General features: G+C 46.4%; 1 protein-coding gene across 7 annotated transcripts in view; it reads left to right on the forward strand.

Moving 5' to 3' along the window:
* The window catches only part of Phactr1 (phosphatase and actin regulator 1), a 501,682-nt gene that overhangs the window by 412,401 nt on the left and 65,742 nt on the right, over positions 1-23,539 (forward strand). For 6 of the 7 annotated variants that reach the window (XM_047557907.1, XM_047557912.1, XM_047557911.1 and 3 more), the window contains 2 exons: positions 4,600-4,767; positions 6,649-6,855. In XM_047557907.1, coding sequence (XP_047413863.1) covers positions 4,600-4,767; positions 6,649-6,855 — 375 coding nt within the window. The remainder of the gene's footprint in view (positions 1-4,599; positions 4,768-6,648; positions 6,856-23,539) is intronic. The other variant, XM_047557908.1, reaches the window with a different exon arrangement.

The raw sequence follows: 23,539 nt of genomic DNA on the forward strand, positions 1-23,539 counted from the left end.
GCTGCCTCCGCTCGGGTCTGCAGGTCTGCACTGCGGGGGGACAGCGGCCCCCGCTTCTCGCCCAAGGCGTGTCCGTAGTCTGCCCTGTGCCTGCACTTCCGGGAGGAGAGGCAGGGTGGGGTGGTGGGTGGGGTCAAGGCCAGGGCTCTGGAAGCAGCCCGTGGGGCCCTGGTTTTCCCGTGGATCGTGAAGAGCCGGCCTGGCCGTCCTCCCGAGGTCGAGGCCTTGGCAGGGCTGGTGGTTCAGGTGTACATGCGTGTGGTCACACAGCTCTCCACGGCGCGCATCACCTGCAGGAATTCATCCACTCTCGCCTCCCCGTCTCCTCCCTGGGTGTCCGCCTGACTACAACACCTTGCCTCCCAGGGGAAGAGAACAAGGCTGGTCCTTGGCTCCTCCGTCTCACCTGAGAGCCTCACCCGTCATTTGAAATTCCCAGCATTAACCTGCGCTGGCTCTGCATGCAGTCTTCGGCCACTTCTGTGACCTGATTCTTCTTGTTAGACATGTCTGCCTCTGGACACTTCTTTTCCACTTCACCTGACTGCCTTCCCCAGCCTGCTTGTCCTTGTGACAACTGTGTATCTGTGCTTCGTGGTTAGATGACGTACCCTCCTCCTCTCTTGTCCTTTCCAAGGCTTAAACCAGTGCTCTCTGCTCCATGTTAGCCCCACAGTCACCTCCGCCCTGAACCTCCTCATGACAAGGCCCCATTGCTCTCCCAGGCTCTCCTGCCTCCCGACTCCTCGGTTCTTAACCCAGTGAGTCTCAGAGTTTAGAACCCTGACCAGTAAATGCAGCAGCAATGTCTCTCCTCTCTCCCCGGCACTTGGTGAACATAAATTCTTTGGTCCCAGCCTGGACCTACTGGGTCAGAGACGCCGGGGTGAGATCCAGCAAGCTGGGCTCCAGCAGCCCTCTGGACACTTGGTGCTTGCCAGAGTTTGAGAACTAGTGCCTCAACCCATCTGGCTACTTCTCCTACCTTCCTCCTGCCTTCTGTTTGCACTGTACTAATTTTAGTAGGAAACTTAAGATTTTAGGTCATTGTGCGCCATTTTGACCGATAAACATAATTTTTATAGGCAATATAAAACATCAAAATAATTTCCAGTGCTCAGGGAGCTGTCTTATCTGTGATAAAATGAGATGTAATGAGTGGCTGGATAGAGGGATAAATAACCCATCAACTCATCTTAATCAGGAGGGTTACACTCTCCCTGGGGATAGGGGATAGGATAGGAGGAAGTTCTTTTGATAATACAAATTTCCAAATGCTGGTAGAGATACAAACAGTACTTAAAAATAGTAAAAAGACTTGGAGAACCTAGTTTTCCAGTTAATCATGCTTGGGATTACCAAGCATTAGGTATCCCCAGCTAATTCGTTATATTGATGATGGACACATGGAGTTCATTACATCATTGTTTCTACTTTTGTGTCTATGTTTGAAAAGATCATGAAAAAACAATTTAATCTTGAAAGTGGCAGATTGTGTGCTATGTGATAGGCAACCAGTTCAAATGGTCTCACTTTTATCACTACCCGTCTTGGTCACAAAGTAGGTTAGTAATGAATTTGTTGTGCCTATTAAATAATTTTAATTTTTTATTGTACATGTGTGTATGTATTGTCTTATGTAGATAGAAGGACATGTAGGTGGATGGATGGATGGATTAGAGATAGGTAGATAGATAATTAGATAAGCCATAGTTATTAATGTTAATGTTGAAGAAATTGCCAAAATCCAAGATACATGTGTGGTATCTACATTGTTGCTAACTATCAGTTGGAAAATCTATTAGAAAATTGATTTTACAAGATCCTTTTATAGTATCACTGGATGTTAGAATATTTGTACACATAAGGCTGAGGATGTGGCTCAGTAGTAGAGCACTTGCCTAGCATGTGCAAGGCCCTGGGTCTAATCCCCAGGACCACAAAGAAAAAAAAATATTTGTACAAATATAAAAATATAAATATTGATTTGTTGGAATTTATCCTAAAGGGGGATAATTCTAATTTCAGAAAAAGATTCTGTACAGGGAGATGGTCCTCCCAGTCCTTCTTTCAAAGTCACATAAAGCACTGGAAATTCCTTTGTGACTGGTTACATGGGGGATAGCTAAGTAAATGTCCTGATGTTCATCCAGTATGATCATTAAGATGATGATTATGCAAAGTATGCTTATAATAGGAAGAAATAAAACACCACAAATTTGATACATTATAGGATTTACAACATCAAAAATACATATAGAAAAAAGAAACTATTTCTGTTAGGTAGGGTGATGTGATTGGTATCCAGTTTCCTTTTTCTCCCATTTTAATTTTTTCAATGGAAATGTGCATTTAGCAGTTACAACCGTGGAATTTCCGGAGTCATTGTTCTCTAAAGCCATTTGGGCCTTTGTGACCTGGAAAAGGTCCTTAGAATCCACAAGGAACCTAATATTTTGAGAGTGGCCACATCCTGAGGGGAGTGGGCAGCGTCACCTCTCAGTATCAGCAAAGCTTCTCACCCTAAACCAGCCGCCTTCAGGAAAGCCAGAGTCACAGGCCGGTCCCAGGAAACCAGCTCCAGTTGCATCTGTCTTCCCAGTGTTGTTGCTGTGGTCATTGAACTGTTAAAAGGGATGCTGATCATCCGATTGAGTCCTTGCCCCCAGGAAGCAGAACCTGGCACTAGCACTGAGACCCCTCCCCCTCAGGCCGTCCTGTCCAGGACTTTGAATATATTTGGAACATCAAGAATCACTGTGGTCTCCCAGAGATGCATTGAATTGAATGGCAGCTATGTCATTGTTCCACCAACTGGGAATTTGAAGCAGAGCTGCTTCCCAGAGCCTCAGCTTGAACATGCCTAGTAAATCCATGTTCAGAGAACGGGGGGGCCATCCCAAGATGGTGCGTTAGCACCGCCCACCCTTGCCATCTGAAGACTCCCATTTTGGCTGGGTGATTTCCACAGCAGGGACCCTTGCCTCTGCACCCCTCCTGTCTTCTTACCAATTACCAGTAACGGTATTGTTAATCCCAATGGCAGTAGCATCTACTCTCATCTGGGATGTAAAAGTAAGAGGCTGAATCCCAAAAACAGAGGCTGAATGTTTCCTCTGAGAAGTGGATGCTGATCCATAGTGGGGGTGGGTAGGGAAGAATGAAGGGACTTTGGATTATGCAGAGGGCAGAGAGGGGATGGGGATGGGAAGGATAGTAGAATGAGATAGACATAATTATCCTATATATATGTATGAAACTTTTTTTAAAATAAATTTTAAAAATTTAAAAAGCAATAATAATAATAATTAATAATAATAATAAGAGGCTGAATAAAAAGAAAGGAAACAACCCAGTCTTCAAGTGCCAGGGCTTTCTATTGCCTGCTTCAGATTGATTTTATGAGTATTTGTGATTATCTTATTCATGTTTAGAGAAGATTCAGGTCCAGCACCAAGTGTCCTGAAGTCCTATGCTATCTAAAGCCTGTCGGTTTGCAGACCACCCTGCCGGACATACATTTCCTTTGGCCAGGTCTAATGGGGTCCTGTGCTAACCTATATCACTGATGTGTAAAATCAGAACTCTGGGAGGAACGTAGTATAGTATTAAGCAAAGGCGTTACTTTGGAGTCTCCTCACTTCCATTTCTGAGTCGTCTTCCTTCCGGTGTTAAGTCAGGTGATTACTTGCTGGTCCCCCTCTGCTGAGCAGGATGACTTTATCTTGCATCTGTGTGTATTCACTGAGTAGCTTTTAGTCCTCTTTAAAAATTAATTGTACTTTAATGTCTCGTTATCTAAGACTCCCCTGGGCTAATGTGAATCACACTGGGGGAATTCTGATCTGACAAATGGCCGTCACGTGGAGCCTTGATCCTCTGCAGTGTGTTAACCTGCCATCCCACAGGACGCTGTGTTGTAAACAAGACCAAGTTGTTGTGATTGGTGGTCAGCATGGGAGAACCCTGGCACTTCCAGCATCTTGGGCTGCTGCAGCCTGCCTGGTCAGCTCAGCGCTTCCCTAAATGTTTATCCACCTGGAGATCCCACGGCAGAGGTGAACAGGAGGTGGATGAGATTTTCCCTGGGGTCTTGCAGTACACGTACTGTGCCCTTGTTGAGTGGCATGAAGCTCTTGCTCCCTCAATCCTGGTTTTCCAGTCTCTGAGGACTGATGAGTTCTTCCAGCTTTTTAAAAATTAGAAGGGCTGGGGATGTAGCTCAGTGGTAGAGCATTTGCCTAGCATGTGTGAGAACTGGGTTGAATCCCCAGCACCACACACAAACACACACGAACATACACACTAAAGAAAGGAAACAATTTTAATTCACTTCAATTAAAAAAAAACACATAGAACATCATATTAGTTATGAGAAAAATGGAGAAGAACCAGAAAAGTTGCTGAGGATTGTTGGAAAGTGTTGTCCTGATGGTTAGACAGCCTGTCTCTAAAGATAAAACGAAAGTTTCAAAAGCCAAAGAGTGGATGTCGACTTTCGACACTGACCTTGGTGAAGATGGTTCACACAACTGGGGACTTGGTCGGCGAGCCCTTCCCTGGAAGGAATGTCTAACTCTGCGATCTTCTCTCTGGCAGATGGGGAGCTCTCCATATCCAATGAAGAAGACTCCCTGGAAAACGGGCAGTCCCTCAGCTCCAGCCAGCTGTCCCTGCCCGCCCTGTCCGAAATGGAGCCAGTCCCCATGCCGAGGGACCCCTGCTCGTATGAGGTGCTCCAGGCTTCAGACATCATGGATGGACCAGGTAATGCGCCCGCAGAGTCACAGGGCAGGACCCCAGAGGTCCCTGCGGGGGGCCTGTGCCCTGGCTGGACCTGGGGTTCTATCCTGGGTCCCCTAAGCATAAAGATCGGGGTAATTAGATCAAACTGACCTCATGTGAGTTCTTCCTACATACCAAACATAAGAACGTGTGAAGGAGGTCTCTACACATTGTTCTACAGTTTTAAAAAACATTTTTATAACTGTAATCATTTTAAAGGCGATGTGTCTAGTTTCTGTGATATTGACAATTTAAAATGCCATTGTCTCATTTTCTAACACTCATCTCTGTTAAGATGAAGGTAAAGAATCCCACATTTCTATGTAAATTAGTGCTTATCTAATTTGCCTGTTCACAAGGCCTGGCCACACCCCTGAATCTCTAGTCCCAGTGCACCAATTAACAGTTGGATCAATTTATTAGATACAATTAATTTGTTGCTGAAATGGATACAATTTCATGGTTAAGTCTGAGCCTGCTGATAGGTGGATTTTTGATGCCCTCTGACCACTGCCTCCCTTGTTGGTCCACAGTCACCCAAGTGACCAATTCTCATCTCTCAGGGGGTTTGCATAGTGATCCTGATCAGCCCCAAGCCGGGGTCTCCCAACAGATACTGGTACGTGTTGTCAGGAGACCCATCTAGGCAAAGGAACCTCTTAGAATATCTGGATATGGGCAGAAAGGCCACATCCTTTCCTGCTTACCAGGTGCAGATTCCATATCCAAGGATGGAAGGATGGGAGAGATGGGGTTTCACAGAGTTAATTCCCAAGCTTTGCTGTGGGACCTGGCAAGTCCTGGCCACATCAGCGTGCTCATCACTGGTAATAAGAATGTCCCTTGAGATAGGGAGGATTTAGAGCTTGTGGGGATTCTTTGCAAAGTGTTTCTGCTATGCAGAACACTGGTCTCAGAGAAAGGAAGAAAAGCAGGAGAGGACAGGGGAGGAGTCATTTATAAGCTTTCTCGTGGGGTCAGTGATAGAAGGCAAGAGGATATGCAATTGAGTTTATTTTCCCCTCCAGGGGGTGTTCCAAGAGAGCAGTGAATTATGATCATTTTTAATCCCAGCTTCCTTGTAATGTGGCAATCAGGTGGATCTGATTGTGTTAGTAAAGTCTGACATCCCAGGGAAGTTGTAGAATTTCACTCTGTCATCTCCCAGGCTGCCGACTTGGTAGGAAGGCATGTGCTACCCTCCTCCTCCATGACAGCTCCCAATTAGAGTCCGTCCCAAGGTCCCCATGGAGAAAGAAAGAGTCGGGCCCAATGCAGAGGAAAGAGAAATGGAGGAAATTGAAACAAGTCCACAGGAATTCTGGCGACAAGAGGAGAGAAGAAAGGGGAGAAGAAGAGCTGCGTCCTTGAGCATCTTGGGCCCATCCATTCATAGGAGCGGGCTGGCCAGAGGGCACGTGGGCCCTGCGTGGGGCCGGCCTTTGGTTCTGCATTTGTTGGGCAGGGTTCTTTATCCCTGCTCTGCTGCGCTTGCCATCCTGTTAGGGTGTCACACCACAGAGCATCCACAGAGCATCCACAGACTGGGATAAATGCTGAGTTTGAAATGGTGACGTTCTTGATGAGCACATGTCCTTCCTCCTCCTTTCTCCCCCTGCCGCTCCTTCCTCACTTCCTCTGCCTTCCCTCTGCATCCCTCCACCACTCTACCACCTTATCAGATTCCCAGTGTCCTCGCTTTAGCCTTCCACGTGCGTGTGACAACCTAAGGCAATTGGTGTTCTGCTATCTTGCTAGGCAGCCCGCGTCCCTGTCCTGTGTTCCTGGCTGACCCCCGCCACCCCTGTGCCCTGCACTGCGTTTGTGTAATGTCTCCTGTGTATCATGTGGTTGTCCCCTCAGTGTCTGAAGAGAGTCCCTCTGCCAGTGAGTCTGGAGTCCTCCTGTCCCAAGATCCTACAGCCAAACCAGTCCTGCTACTGCCCCCCAAAAAACCTGCTGCTTTCTCTGGAGACCATGAGGAGACCCCAGTGAAGCAGCTGTCCCTTCTCAAGCAGCCCCCGGCCCTGCCTCCCAAACCCACTACCCGGATTGCCAACCACTTAACAGGTGAGTGGAGACACCCTCTGGGGACACCCCAGCCCCTCCTTCCCTTCAAGGGATAACTTGGTTCTCTCTTGCTGTTTTGATCCGAGGCCTGGATGCCCATCTCTGGGGTGGCTGTCTTGTGGGATGTTTGGGTGTTTCTCTGTGTGTCTTGGTACATGCAGCCATGACCAGGATTTGTGTCTGTGTCAAAAAGCATTTGATTTGCACCTGCCAGCCATCTGCCAAGAGCCTTCAGTCATGTGTATCTGTAAATATGTGCATTGCATCGATGTGACTAATTCAAGATGATTTACCTGGGCAAATAGATTCAGCATCAAATGTTTGCAGAGATAAAGAATAGTGCCTGGTTTCTTTCATAATGAGTTTGTCAGGCTTTAACTTTGCATTAAACTTTGCATCTTTAACTTATTGATCTAAATAGTTCTTCTATTTAAATTCATTTCTGGGATTGGGGGAGTAGCTCAGTGGTACAGCACTTGCCTAACAGGGCACGGCCCCAGGTTTGATCCCCAGCAGTGCACACAATTAAAAATCAAAAATTTCATTTCAGTACTGTCTGTTCTCTTTTAAAAGGAAGAAAGGAAACCAGAGTCAATAATCTGTAAAGTATGTGAGAATTGCTTTCAGAGGAAGAATAAGCTAGCAATATAGTCCTGATGTGGTTCTGGGTTTTCTATTCCTGAAGGGTTAATGAATGCACCCTGGTTATTAAGCTGGGTACCCAGTGAAACTGTATTTCACTGCACATTGACACCTGAGTCAGCTAACACCTTGTGACCAAATGTTATGGTATAATCAGATATTCAAAGATTTCAGAGAAGCTTGGTCATAATCCTAGCTACTTCCAGTCAACTGCCTTTTCACCATGTGTTTGGTATTTTACAAAGAATTTCTAATTGATCTCTCCAGCATTTTGTAGTCTGCAGTGAGGTTGGTGGTAGGTTTATTCTATATGCACTTTTCTGGTAATAGAAAACTGACGTCCAAGAAAAAAAAAAGCCCTTCTCCAAGCTGACAGGTATTCTTCAGTAGCAGCATGATGAGCCCCTGAGTTTCACACCTCCTGGAGTGACAGATGTTGTTCCTGCCCTAGCCAGGTGTCTCTCACCTGGTGACAGGTTTTATCAGAGTCCAACACAGACTTGCTCCAGACTGTTCTGCTAATACACAGTCCATCCCAGTTATGTTTGTGACTTGAAAGAGCATATGTCCCTCTAAAGGAACCGTTCGGGCTGGGGATATAGCTCAGTTGGTAGAGTGCTTGCCTCACAAGCACAAGGCCCTGGGTTTAAATCCCCAGCACCGCGTGCAAAAAAAAAAAAAAAGGCAGATAAAAGAACCATTCGACACATTAGTAGCCCTCCAGTTCAGTGCCTAGAAATTTAAATTCACAGAATATCATAAAGGAGAAGTAGCCCCATAGGCCTCCATCTGAGAGATGCCCACTCCCCATCTGTCTATAGAATAAAAATTGAATTTTGCCTACATATTATCTTACTACCTGCTTTTTGTGCTCAATGGTACATTGTGAGTTGATTCTCAGGTTAGTAAATATTCCACAACGTGATTGTATTAGGAGCTTGGCATAGGTCTAGATTTACTTGATTGGCCCCTTCCAGCTTCTCTGCCTTCTCTATTGTAGAAAACCTAACAGTGAATATCTCCCTGTATCTTTATCAGCATGTCCAGGTTTTCCCTAATTTATCTCTAGGATTAGAATTGCCACATCAGAGCTTATGTGTCTTTTAAACCTCTGATACCAGATTTCTCTTAAGAAAGATTAATCACAAAACAAACAAACCCATACATGACAGGTAGCACATTTTGATCCAGCATCCTTCCCGCAGATAGAATCCTACACTGGGTATCAAAGTGAATTCAGCTCCGCGACAGGTTAATGAAGACATGTACAGTGAGCCTCACGGGCCTGGCTTCTGCATCCGTGATTCAACCAACCACAGATCAAAAACATTTGGGAAAAAAATCTTTTCTGTTCCAGAATGAATACAGGCTTTTTTTCCTTATCATTATTCCCTAAATAACACAATGTAACTCTTTACAGAATACATTGCATTAGGTGTTATAAGTCATGGAGAGATGATTTAAAGTGCGTGGGAGAATATGCATGGGTTCTCTCCAAATGCTGCATCATTTTGTATCATTTTATATAAGGGACTTGAACATCTGTGGGTTTGGTATCCATGGGGGTCCTGGAAGCAGTGCCCCACAGGTACCAAGGGACAGCTGAATTACCTAGACACAGCAAGAGCTCCAGTACCTCCATTTAGAGTAGCACCCTTGATTCAGGTCAGCCTCACAAAGTAACGCGCAGCACCCTCTGACTTACCTAGTTCTCTAATGGATGGAGCTTCAGCCTTGAGCCTGGAGCTAGAGTGACTGGTGTCCACAGGACTCTGTGTTTATGAGAGATGGAAAAGATCTAAATTAGCCCAGTCTCTCTGGCTTGCCTTGACCTGTCCCAAGGGAGTGGACTGGACTATTCTCTCTGAATATCACCTCCATATAGCTTTTATCACATGCACAAAAATACACTGTATCTTTGCTGTGTACCTGGTAGTCTCTTAAATATGATAAAAAACAAGACTGGTAGAGAGATCTATGGTCTGGGAGTATATTGCTATCCTTTTGGGTCTAAACTCATTCAACTTGTTTAATTTTTATAAGTGAGCAATCCATCACAGTGAATCTGCATCACCACGAGGCAGCTCCATTAGCCCTGTTCTGTTACTAGTTCTGTTACTAATTTCTCTGGAGACATCTGGGCCATGTCAGAAGCAATTAATAAACTAGGAATTCCAGAGCCATAAATGGAGACTTGTGAGTGTTTGCATGTCCTCGGTGTCTTGTTCTGTTGACATACTTGAAAGGAAACACAGGATGATTGAAAGACACCAGAGGTGATTAAGAGAGGGTGACAGTGGTCAGTGAGCTGGATGGATGCTGGAGGAAATAGGAGCCGGGGCCAGAACTGCTCCCAAGTTCACCATCAAGGAATGGCATTGGAATTATCCCTACCTTGGCATTTGCTTCCACTCTCCCAGGAAGACACAATGGGCTTGCCGAATATTTGTCTTGCCATTTTTCTCTGCTCTTCAGCCAGGCCGAGAGACGCTCTCTCAGACCATCTTCTTCTCTTGTCATCCTCTCCCCTCTCATCTTCTCCATCACCAGTTGCACAGTGACACGTAATACAGGGTCAGGAGTTTTGGGGTATCAAATTCTTACCTTTCCAGAAGGATATTCTGCAGCAAAGCCAGTTGTATTGTGAATTTGATCTGAGGTGAATGAATCTCAAAACGATTCTTATTGGCATGATAGATGACCCCAAAAGAAGAGGCGGAGACCCCTGTCTCCTGCCTAAGTGTTCATCCGTCACCTCTCCAGGCATCCTGACCCCAGAAGCCCAAGGTTAAGCAATGCAGGAACAACCCACGCCTTCTACAGAAGATACCCAAAACTACAGTCAAATGGAGAAGAATCCCACCAGGGACGGTGGTGCACACCTACAACCCCAGCTACTCAGGAGGCTGAAGCAGAGGATCACAAGTTCAAGTCCAGTCTGAGCAAATTAGGGAAACTGTTTCAAAATAATTTTTTAAAGGGCTGAAGATGTAGCTCAGTGGTAGAGCACTTTCCTACTATGCACGAGACCCTGGGTTCAATCCCTTGCCAAGAATAACGAATGTAGACCAGGCACAGGGGCCCATTATCCCAGTGGCTCAAGAGGCTGAGGCAGGAGGATCACAAGTTCAAAACCAGTCTCAGCAACTTAGGGAGGCCCTAAGTAACTCAGCAAGACCCTGTCTCAAAATAAAATATAAAAAAGGACTGGGGATGTTAAGTACCCCTGGGTTCAATACCTGGAACCAAAAACAAACCAACAAAAATCTCATGTAATAGCTTGACATTCACAATTGTGTTAGTAATGGCAGCTAGAAATTTAAGAACTTTACTATGCACCATTCAGTCCTGTGAGGTAGAACCTCATCCTTACCTCCTTTACACCAAAGATGAAAGCAAATTAGAAGTTAAATGACTTAACCATGATTACACAGAGGTGGATCCCTATCCCATTCTGTTCAATTCCAGATTCTCATTTATAACCATTAGTTTATACCAAGATGCTTATTCCAAAATTTTTTTAAATCATCAACCTTCTTTGCTTTTTCAGCTTTGTATATTTTAATCTAATTAAGAAATGAGAAAATCTGCTTCTTTATTTTAATAATTTATATTGGTCTCCTTGAGCTACCCTAAAAAATAACACAGATTGGGTGGATTATACAACAGACGTTTATTTTCTTGCATTCCCAGAGGCTGGAAGTCCAAGATCAAGGCCTGGTGAATTTCACTTTGACAGGACTCTGCCTGGCTTGTAGACTGCTGCTTTCTTGTTTTGTCCTCACAGGGCAGGAAGAAGAGAGAGAGAGATCTCTGGTGTCTCTTCTTATAAAGACACTAATCCTATCAAGTTAGGGCCCCATCCTTATGACCTTGCTTAATCAGTTACTTACTCCAAATATTGTCACTTTGGGGTTAAGGCTTCCACACATGAATCTGGGGCGAGGTGGGGACACAGTTCAGTCCGCAATTCACGAATATTATCTAGTCTTTTAGAAATAAGGAATGAATGAAGCACTTGGTTATCACGAGGAGGACCTGAGTTCAGTTCCATTGTATTTCAAAGAGTAGACCAGAAGGAGACCTCCCGTAAGAGTCAGGAACAGAGCGAATCGCCTGGGCAGTATTTGGCCACAGCCAGAGACAGTTCAGCAAAGAAAGGGGACTGCCATCGATCCCCAAAGCTAGTCCTTCTGATAACACAAACCTGCCCAGGACTTGCTTGCACCTGGAACATAGGTGACTTTCTACAGTTGGCCCTCAGTATCTGTGGGTTCCGCATTTTTCAGATCCAACCAATTGCAGTCAAAAATATTTAGGAAAAATATTTTAAAGTACAATAAAAATATATATTTTTTAAAAATATGGTATAACAGCTTCTATAGGCATCTAGCATTTACACCGTATTAGGTCTTATAAGTTAAATCTAGAGGTGATTGAAGTATTCAGAAGGACTGCGTAGGGTCTGAGCTGTCATTAGCCATTTCATGTAACGGACTTGTGCATCCACTGATTTGGGGATTCCAGGATACCAAGGGGTGACTGTATATTCTCAGATCTTAGGCGATTGCAGATTTCAGCATTGCTAAGGTTTTCGCAGCTCTCATTTTGCCTGACAAATGGCATCTGTGCCGTGTGAGATTGTCGGCCCTCGCGCTTACCAGTGTCTAATGAGAATAGAAACCAGTGCCTGTCAAGCCAAGACCAACATTCCTGGGTATGGCTGCCCTCTGGTTTGGTGGGCATTGTCATGTCCCACGGTTGCATTCCGATGTGTGATTTCGTTTTGTCTCTCTGTTGCTCTCTGATTCTCTTCAAGTTTCTCCTCAACATCCCACCTGCCCGCCACCTCTTCAGCCCCGCACAGCCATGTACTCCTGCCTCTGTCCCTGCCTTCCTTCCGGGTGTTCTACTCTGACAGGGCAAGAAAACCAGATTAGAGTGCCGTGAACTTGGACTTCACTTGTTCCTGTAACTGGGAACAGAGAATTGTAACCTGGAAGCTGCAGAGAGAGGTTCGAGGTCAACGCTCCCTTGGTGATTGGGGTTTTCCAAGGCGTTCTGGCTCTTTAGATGATGCTCAGTTGAGTGCAGCTGCGTGGACACTTAGAGGAGAGAGGAGAAAGCCAGTTCGTTATCTCTGCAGGTCCCGCAGACAGCAGCACCCACGGCACGCCCAGCAGGGATGCCATGGGGCAGTCGGGGAACAGAAAGGAGGAGCCAAGGGAAGCTGAGCCAGAGCCCCTCCTGGGGTTTCTGCAGGAAAGCAAGGCAGGGCAAACCTTGTAGGATTAGCTACTTTGAAGCATTTCCACCAGCTTTGCACCATCGGGGTGGTCTCGAGTGGCCTGGTGCCTGACCATGGTAGAGGAGGGGTCTGGCTCTCCTAGGATATTAAAGGCATGCTCGGGGCTGAGCCCTGCCATCTCCAAGGGTTGGCCCAGCCAGAAGGTTTCTAAGATGTCAAAACTCAGAATATACAGAAAATTAAAAGTGTTACTGGAAGGAACTGACTTTTTATAGCACTTTTTCCAATCTTGATTTTCTTTTCTCAAAATGCAAACTTTTTTTTTTTTTCCTGTAGGGACTATTTATTGATTAAAACATTTTAAAAGGGTGCTTTCTGCTCTGAATTCTACAACCAGAGCAAAGATTGAGCAAAATGCAGAATTTTTTTTTTTTGGTAGCGCTGTTTGGCTGGAGATTTAATTGACTCAGCAGTTACATTTGGAGGGCCTGCTCTGTGCAGGTGTTTTGCTAAGCCCTGATAGAACCAATGTGCACACGTTGCTAAGGCAGCTGCAGGCAGTAATTAGCTACAGAAAATGTTCATTGTAAGGAGGGTGAGAAGGGCCCTGAAGAAATTCAAATAGTAAGAGGTCAAACCCTTTTGGAGGAATCAAGAAGAGCGTCACAATGGGGATGTATTTAAGACAAACCTTAAAGATGGTAAAATTTTGACAGGTAGGTGTTGAGAAAGAAGCTGTTCTTAAACAAGAAGCAAAGAGACAGAGGCATCTAAGTATGAGGCATGTCATCCTCCAGAAATAACAAACAGTCTTTGGTGGCAGGGATGTGGGATTCTTGTAGCGTGGTAATGACGGTGGGGTAATGAAGGGCGGCTGCGGGGGCCTTGGGTGCGTGGTGGGTGGGGGTTTTAGCTTGGTAGGAGAAAGTGGGCCTCTTGTGTGGACTTTGAGCAGCAACTGCCAGATTTCAGCACCTCTCCTTGATCTTCCTGGGAACAAGGTGGACATTGGTACTCTTGGGTGGGTTTGTAGCTGGAGAGAGAACTGTAACCAGAGGGATATTCGTCATCAACCTAAAGTCGCAAAGGGTGTCCACCCATTGCCGTTGTTTATTTCTCTTTGACGTTTAAAAATGTCCAGGGAAGTTTCGTGGGGACAGGGATTCAGGGTGCCTTGTTTCTTGCTGAGTTCTCAGTCGACGCGGCCCAGCAGAGCATAGGAGGCCTTAGGAAGAGAGAGGCCCCTGCGGCTGAAGGCCCTTCCGGCTAGGTTGGGAGTTTGCCCAAGAGTTCAAAGTAGGGTATTTGCTGCTGCTTCTTTTTTTTTTTTAATAGACAGTAGAAGTTTATTTATTTCTTGATTCATTTTACACAAATGGAGTACAACTATTGTTTCTCTGGTTGTACCCGAAGTAGAGTCGCACCATTTTCATAATCATACATGTACATAGGTAATGATGTTTGCCTCATTCTGTTATTTTTCCTTCCCCCACTCCCTCCACACCCCTCATTTTCCTCTATACAATCCATCCTTCCTCCATTCTTGCCTCCTTCCCACCCCCCTTATGTATCATCATCCACTTATCAGAGAAATCATTTGCCCTTTGGTTTTTTGGGATTGGTTTATCTCCATCCATTTACCTGCAAATGCCATAATTTTATTCTCCTTTATGGCTGAATAATATTCCATCATGTATATATACCACAGTTTTTTTATCCATTCATCTACTGAAGGGCATCTAGGTTGGTTCCACAATCTAGCTATTATGAATTGAGCTGCTATAAACATTGATATGGCTATGTCACTGTAGTAAGTTGATTGAAAGTCCTTTGTGTATAAACCTAGGAGTGGGCTAGCTGGGTCAAATGGTGGTTCCATTCCAAGTTTTCTGAGGAATCTCCACGCTGCTTTCCAGAGTGGCTGCACCCATTTGCAACCCCACCAGCAATGTATGAGTCTACCTTTTTCCCCACGTCCTTGCCAACACCTATTGTTGCTTCTTTAGGGAAAGTAAGCAAGATGTTCTCCAGTTCTGAATCCTGCCTTAAATGAAATCCGACTCCTCCGCATTCTGTAGTGTTCAGAGGAAACATGACAACCTTCGTGGGAAAGCAGACTTACAAGGTTATCAGTTAGAATGTGACAAACTCGCAGTCCAGCCCCAGGTCCCAGGGAGTGCCCAGGAATTTCCAGGGAAGTGGGCGTGCCTTCCAGACACCACTTCAGGTGGCCTGGGCAGCCGCTGTGGTCACTATCCATGCAGGGTTTGACCTCCAATGACAAATAAACACCCTGCATCGGAGAGATTCGAGGTGAGGGATGAGCTGCGTCCGTCTTGTTTTTCTTTAAGACCCTTCGGTGGGTGGAGTTTGAACCAGTTCATCCCTTCGCCATGAACCTTCTCCCTCCCAGCCATCCTCCTCCCAGTGCTCTCTGCAGTGTTTTCTTGCCCCTGATCTAAACCTAGACCCTTTGAACTCCACAGCCCCATCCCTCACGCCAGTGCCCTGGAGGCGCGTGAGCCTCTCCACGCTCACCCTCCCGACTGCGGTGTTGGTGGCTTCCCTCTCAGCTCTTGGCTGACTCGCAGACAGCAGCCATCCTGGGCCTGCCCTGTTGTGGGCACTGCGGGATGTGGCCTCCTTTCAGCTGGCCGTCCCGGGACCTCTCAGCTTGTGGATGTCTGTCCTACAGAAGGCTCAGATGTCACAGCTCAGTGACCGGTTGTGTGGCCATCTCCTGTCCTGCTCCGCCTGGTGGGGATAGCACTAGTCCATTGCTACAAAAATACACAATATATTATTTTTCTTTTTACATAGGTGACGTATAAAGTCTAACAAAATAAGTACTGGGCTTATCAACAGGAGTTTGATTATAGGTGCTTGTTTCAGTGGTGCATCTCAGAGTGTAGTTCCCTGACTGTGAATAACAAGTAATGGTACTAAAAAGGCCCTAACTAAATCACATGTCCTGTGAGGGGACACACCCACGTGGCTCTGCTGGTGAGAGACCCTCATCTACTACCCAGCTCCTCCTTCTTGAAGCCCGGTTCTCCCTGCCCACTGACTTCCTCCCAGCTGGCCTTGAGAAAAGTTCATTGAAAAGCAAAAATATTGACCTGGGCAAGTGACTCAAAATAAAGTCACCTGCGGATGCTGGTGGTGTACACTGCCGTGACCCTCGATTTTAGGATCCTAGAGGGTCTCAGGACATGGTTTTCACAAATGCCAGGTTCTGTTATAGCCGTGACCTGCCAACCTGGCCTGGGGGAGGAAGCCAGGTCTGAGCTCCCTTTCTGTACCCTCATTCCTTCTGCACCGACCCTCAATGCCAGCCAACTCATTTTGCCTCTGATGGAAGCAAAGTGGCAGGCCACTTACTAGTCCTTTGGGTGTCCTGTGTGCTGAGGGAATGGCCAGAGCTCCTCTGAGCTCCCTTGTGCAGACCAGGAGGGATCTCATCCAGTGATGCTGCACTCTGATTTCAAAGTTCTAAGTACATTTCCGATCGCCCTCTCTGCTTTCAGGTAGAATGCCTGTACCAATGAGAGGAGATCAAAGCGTCTAAAACACTGAAATCGGGTGGCAAATGACTGAGAAATTCATGCAACACCTTTGTCCATTAGGCACTAAGCGCTACTATCGTTGACAGGTACTGGTGATACATTAGCAGTTATAAAGGGATCCTACAGCAGGCGCCAATTTAAAAGTTCACTTGTGGTGGTGAGAAGAGAGGTCAGAGGTATAAAATTCTTGGAAGTAGAAGTCTTTCAGATGCTGGAATTTTTTTTTTAATTTTGTATTATTTGCATATATACAATAAGATATCTTGGACAGGGGACTCAAGTCTATACACAAAATTCAATGACCAGCACACTGTAGGACCTCACAGGACTCCCTCCTGGGCAGTCAGGCCCAGGACACACCTGAGAGGGGAGAAAGGGGATGACCGCACCAGCAGCTGTCAGTCTGTGATCCTAGCCAGCCATTGGTCCGCTCATCAGCCTGGGCTGGCCGGCCATTGGCCTAATCCCTAGCCCGCGAATTTTAATTACTCAGCAATTGGCCTCATCTATGTCTCTCTCTCTCTCTCTCTCTCTCTCTCTCTCTCTCTCTCTCTCTCTCTCGGCAGACACTGTTCATCTGCCTAATAAAATCTCCTGCGTGAGTTCCCGTGTCCAGAGTGGTTATTCTGAGCACTTCTCACCTTTCACTCTGCACTTTCTATTTTATTTTGAGACAGGGTCTCACTAAGTTGCTGAGGCTGACCTCAAACCTCGGCTTTCCAAGTCACCAGGACTACAGGTGTGCACCACCATCTCCGACTCCTGACAGTAATTTTATTTATACAGTATTTTTACAGCACCTGCCTTTTGGCTGCAACCTGTCGCATGAGGTCAGGTGTGGGATTGTCCACTCAAGGCATCATGTGAGTGTGCAGAAGTTTCAGATGTGGGGGCATTTCGAATTTCAGATTGGCAGTGTTCAACTTGTATTCACTTAGCTCACGCCCTTCTCATTCATAGCCCACGGTCCCCTGGCATGAGACCTGATTGTAGAAGTAATTCTGTGTTTTCGTGTCCTTGTCTGAAGTCATAAGCCATGTTTGGAAATATGTCGTGTTTAGAAATAAGGACATTTGGGGTTTTATGGCCCTGTGACCTTCACAGTTTGGGTTTATTTTCCTTGATCCCTGCAAATGTTCTTTTTCTGGCTTCTTCCACTCCATCAACTGAGAGAGCTTTATGATTATCCCACATCCCCATCAATCAGGCTGCAGGAAGTCACAGTCCCCAACACCATCGGCATTATCCATGTAAGAGGCCCAGTGTCCTCCCATCATGGGGAAATGGTCGTACCGTGTAGATACAAAGCATTTTGTTCAGCAAGGTGCTCTCCAGGGTAAAGGAAGTATTTTCATCCCTGAATTTTTACAGGTAAAGAGACTAAATTCTAAAAAGGTTAGATCCCTTTCCCAGCTAGCTCATGGCAAGGAATTTGGGTTTTCTGATTCTGGGTTCCATGCTCTGACCCACTGGCTCTCAGGACCAGCGGCGAGTGCAGTGTGCATCAGAGAAACTGAAATGTGGACCCCCCAATCCTCTTCCTGTCGTGTCTTGTTGCAAATACGGAGAACTGAGAAGACGCCTGTGAGCTCAACTGCTTGCCCCACTCACCTGTCACCACTGGGTTTTGACACCTGCTTTCTTAAGATAGTGTGATTTAACCTGACAAGCAAAATCAGCAACAAGTCAAGAAAAATGACCTGTTTTGAATTGACTCCATAGGAAAGACTGGAATAGAAGGAGGTTTGGGACCTGTGAGGGTCCTAAGCCAACCTGGGGGAGGGTGGGCTTCCTGAAGGAAATATTCAGTAAGGATCACAGTGACAGCAACAAGAATTGTAGCTAGCATGTATTGAGTCACTGAGTGCCCGGCACAGACTACGCTCTTTATGTACTTTATCTCATTTTCATAAGAGCCCTGTGACATATCAGTTGAACCCATTTTACAGATTGAAAAGCTGAACATCAAAGAGACTACGCAACCTAGTAAAGTGAATCAAGCTGAAAGAGCCTGTGATTTTATAGTTCGTCTTGTACTTCTAGTCTGATAAACCTTGGCAGTGATTTTGTCCTTCTTGGCCCTATAATTCATGGCACCTTCTCAGAGTGTCATCTCCACCAAGGTCAGAGCTGTTTCCAAACCACCCCTGGGGTCCAGAGTGGACCCACCGACTCTGAATCCCTCCCACTAAGGAGCCTGATGAAGCATAACTTTGAGAAGTTGGCTTTTTATTGGGAGGGGGGGTGGGCAAAGGGGCCAGGATTGAACTCAAGAGTACTTGACCACTGAGCCACGTGCCCAGCCCTATTTTGTGTTTTATTTAGAGACAGGGTCTCGCTGAGTTGCTCAGTGCCTCACTTTTGCTGAGGCTGGCTTTGAATTCGCGATCCTCCTGCCTCAGCCTCCCAAGCCCCTGGGATTCCAGGTGTGCATCACAGCACCCGCCTAGAAGTTGGCATCTTGAAAGAAAAGGAGGGAGTCCTGCAGCTCTGCGAGAGCCACGCATCTCACTCTGTCATCCAGACCAGGAGAATATCAGCACCTTACTGAACAAAAGAATTGGGTACACGCTTCTTCATCTAATAATTGCACAAATGACACATAGCAAAAAGGGAACAAGAATAATTTAATGCATTGCATAGATTCTGTAGGAACATCTAAGTATCTGATTAAGTAGTTACTGCTTGAGACAGCGCTTTCAAGAAAAGCCCCCTGGCACTGTGGCACCCGCCTGTAATCCCACCTACTTGGGAGTCTCAAGCAGGAGGATCACAAACTCAAGGCCACTTGGCAACTTAGCAGGCCCTGTCTCAAAATAAGAAATAAAAGAGTTAGAGATATAGCTCAGTGGTAGAGCACCCCTGGGTTCAATCCCCACTACTGCAAAAAATAAATAAATAAAAAATAAAAGGCTTTTTAGGTAAACGTAACTAAAATGTCCTTAATGCATTTTAAAGTAAGTAAAATTGAGAACTCTGCCCATAAGATATGACATGACTCACAAAATACTCCATGATAAATGATTTTTATAAATATAAAATTCAATTAGAAGTGCCATTAGACAAATTGGTTTAAAAAATACCTTTTAATTACACATTCTAAATTTTTAAGGAAGTAACTATTAGGTGAATTTATTTGAGACAAATTAACTTTTAGTAAACTGGCTTTGGGGCAGGCTGGTCTTTGACAGTTCTACATGGGGGGCATAGGAATAAAACTTGGAAACCTTCCTGATGATCTCAGGGTGGACATTGGTCCCGATGCTGGATGGAACTGATACTGACCTGGCCATCACGTGCTGGCATGTCCCTGCCTTGGGCAGCATCCTGCTGCAAGCAGTTCAGTAACCCTCAGTGACTTTCAGCTCCTTATACTTGACAAGCCCCCAGGAAACATTTTAAATCCAAATGCCTGGCCCAGAGATTCTGGTTCAGTTGGCCATTACAGTGACTGTCCCAACATGGTCTGTATTAGTCAGGGTTCTTTAGAGGAATAGAATCAGCAGGAAGTATGATTATAAAAAAGAAATCTATTAGATTGGCTTACATGACCAGAAGCTGGATAGTCCACAATGGCCGTCTGCAGGTGGAAGAACTAGGGGAACCAGCAGCTGCGCAGTCCAAGATGCTGACCCTCAGAACAAGAGGGATCAATGGTGCGACCCCAGTCTGAGACCAAAGGCTTCCGAAAACTCCCTGGGGAATCACTGGCAGAGTCCACTCTGGAAGAGTGAAGGAGCAGAGTCTGATTTCCTTAGGCAGTTGCAGCAGCAATCAAGAACCTATTCAAGGAGAATGTTCTTCCATCTGCTGCTGCTACCTTTTTCTTCCAGCTTTTATTCCATCCAAGCCACCATCCTATTGGATGGTGCTTGCCCACTCTTAGGGAGGGGCTCCACTTCAGTTCTCTATCCCATGTGCCAATCATTCCTAGACACGCCCTCATTGACACACCCAGAAGCCTCTTAATCCCTGGCAGCTCTTAATCCAGTCAAGTTGACAATTCAAATTAACCATCACATGGTCTAAGCGCTCTGCTCTAAGAAGTAGTGCCCTTTTCTTCAGAGAGAGGGACAAGAGTGGTTTGCAACCTGTCCCATTAAAAAGCAGTGCTTGGCCCTCCCATAGAACCCCCGGGGAGGAGGGGCAGCCTCAGTGCGATTCTGACATGCTACCTGCCAGGTGGCACTGCCCTACCCCAGTGTCATTCAACATGTAGGAGAAGCCATGGAGCCAGTTAGGAGGACAGGCCTGACTCAAGTGGGGCTGGCAGTGACCAGCACAAAATAGAGAAGATCTCCATGGGGCTACTGACCATCAGGGTTCCAGGGTTCTGGGTGGAAAGGTCTCCAGTTGGGCCTCAGAGGGCACAGGCTGTTTTGATCCTCAGGCAGGAAGAGGGACAGTGTAGGTTCAGCAAGCACGTGAAGAAGGGATGAGCCAGTGTGGGGACTGGCCTGGCTGAGAAACGGGGCAGAGCAGGAGGCGACCGCAGACCTGAGGTTTGTCGCACTTGGACTTGGACCCCAAGCATGGCCAGCAGGTGCTTAAGGAGATGTCTGGGTGGGGATGGACTAGAGGGCTGGGACCTGTATCCACACAAGAAAAGATGCCACCCCAGGCTGGCACAGTGGTCCAGAGGGCAGAGAACACAAAATGAATAGATAGGAGGGATAGAACGATAAAGGGGTGGACAGAAATTGGGAATGACAGATTGTGTGTAGCTGGTTCCAAATCTTGCCTCCAGATCAGTTTTGGAGAAGGATTTGGCATGAAGATATTATGGAAATATAAAAATAGGCATTGCCCTGTTTCCTGAAATCTGAGTGACACAGGTGCTCCTCAGCCGCGTGGTGTTGGGGAAAGATAGGAACCACACAGCGAATTTGCAGAAAGCAGAGTTTCACCTGATTTTAGTCTTTTTCTTCATTTCTTCCCTTTTTACCAAATCTACTAAGCCTTAAAGAAGAATAATTTTAAGTGATTCACTTTCATCCTCTGCCCTTATTTAATCTGTAACAAAACAACCAGAAAGGAGATGCAGGGAGGAAATGGGGGGCTTCCACACAGCCCAGCCCACCCTAGACCAGTAAGAGTGCCCATCTCCACTAACTGGGTCCAGCAGGTGGCTTCTTCTTGCCCTGCTTTGATAGAATTCCTGGGGCCTCTGTGTCCAATTTTCTGAGAGTGAGCCAAGCAAGTTTTGCTGTGGAGATAGTGATAAGAAATACCATGGTGGATTGGAGCATGTACAAGAAACTGTCACTTGTGGAGAGTCAGAGCCCTGTGTCCCTACTGGGTAGCAAATTCCACTCTGCCCTCCTGGCTGTACTTTTTCCTGACCAAATGAAGGATGGTGGGCAAAGGCCTCTGGAGGAACACCCTAACACTTCCAAAAATATGGCACTTGCTGTGCTTGTGCTCAAGGTCCCAGGAGCCACAGGAGCGGACCTGTGAGCAACAGGAACTGGCAGAGATGTGCACTTCCTGTGTCTCAGGGCTTTAGAACCAGCAGCACCTGTCATGTCCCTGCACGAGGTTACCTTGTGTAGTTCCAGTGGGATCACAGTGATCAGGATGGGCCTTTGGGGACGAGCATGCTGGAGCCTTGTGATCATGCTGGTGTGCATTTGGTGTTAGGGGAGCAATCTCATCAGGCCCTCTGGAACTGTTAGCTTTTTTTGTTTTTGTATCTTAGCCATAGGATCAGCCAGTTGGTATCCATCCACTCACAGCTGCATGATCCTAAGACTGTGGTCCACTTCATGCCCGCACCTCCCTCCTGGAGTGTCTGTTATGGGGAAGGTATGGCCTCATCCAGCAGCAGATCATAGTTTCAGCCCCATCTGCAAACATGGTTTGTGCCTCTTGCCATGTAAGTCAGGCGCTGAACACGATGGTGAGGGTCCTGTGATAAGTCACAGCCACAGTGCCACAGGTGAGGAGGCAGTTATGCAAACAGGAAGTGCAATGTAGCGTCCTCAGAATCTGTTTCCTGTCTGGAAAAGTTGGATAATAAAGGTGTCTACCTCCCAGGCTGGTCAGGAGGATTAAATTCATTGATGCAAGACAAGCACTTCGGACCACCCTGCATCCCTAATCTGAGAATCCAGAATTCGAGATGCTCCAAAGTTCAGCACTCTAAGTCTCTACAAGTTTCTGGTGGTTCAAAGTGTACTCTTTGGTATACAAAGTTATTAAAAATATTATGTAAAATCACCTTCAAGGTATGAGTATAATGAAACATAAATGAGTTTCGTGTTTATACTTGGGTCCCCAAGATACCTCATATGTGTAGGCAAATGCTCCAAAATGCAGAAAGATCTGAACTCTGAAACCCTCTGGTCCCAAGCATTTTGGATAAGGGACTCCATCTGCCTAGGGCTTGGTCATAACTGTGACTGTCACCATCATTACTGCCATTATTATTAACCCTGACATAGTGCACATCCCCAGTACAGAGTGGATAGTGACATGAAGGCCAAGGAAGGTTTTCAGGGGCGCTTGATTGTGAACTGGATCTGGAAGGAAGAGTGGGAGTAGACCAAGAAGACAGAACAGAGAAGCTGTTCCACACCAAACCAGAGGAGTGTGACATTCGAAGGCCTGGAGGCTCAGGAAACTTCATCAAGCAGTTCAGGGCACTCAGTGAGCAGGAGCGAGGTGCTTGCTTGGGGCTGGATCCCTGGTGGAGGAGAGGGCTCTTGAACTCTCACCTCCAGTTTCTCAGTGGATGGGGGAGCAGGATCCGGGAGGTGGCCAGGAAGGACTGCAGCTCTCCTGGAGAACATGGCTGAGCACAAAGCCCACCCGGTGGACTTCCTTGAGGGTGAACACTGAATTTGTGGGATATAAGTCCAGTTCACATGGACAGACTTCTCAAGACTTTCCAGAAAGGATTTTTTTCAACTGGGGGAACCAAAGCAAACTTGATACAGTGTGAGCCTAAAGGATGACCCAAATAGCACACAGCCATAGAAGGTGCCAGGTAGCTTTAGTCATGAATGTGGTCAGATTTATGCTCTAGGAATGTCATTTGGCAGGACTGTGGAGTTAGAGGCCACACCCAAGACAGACAGGCGAGCGGAGAAGTCTAAGGCCTCAGAGATCAAGAGGCGAACCTTGTTATGTTCCCCAAGTGGAACACAAGGCGTGAAGTCCAGGCACCCTGCTCCCCCGTCCACGCCTCTCCAAGCCATGCTTTCCCCACAGAAACCTGCAGCCCACA

The sequence above is a fragment of the Sciurus carolinensis genome, chromosome 7 (genome assembly GCF_902686445.1).
Source record: "Sciurus carolinensis chromosome 7, mSciCar1.2, whole genome shotgun sequence".
In the NCBI taxonomy this organism is placed as follows: domain Eukaryota; kingdom Metazoa; phylum Chordata; class Mammalia; order Rodentia; family Sciuridae; genus Sciurus; species Sciurus carolinensis.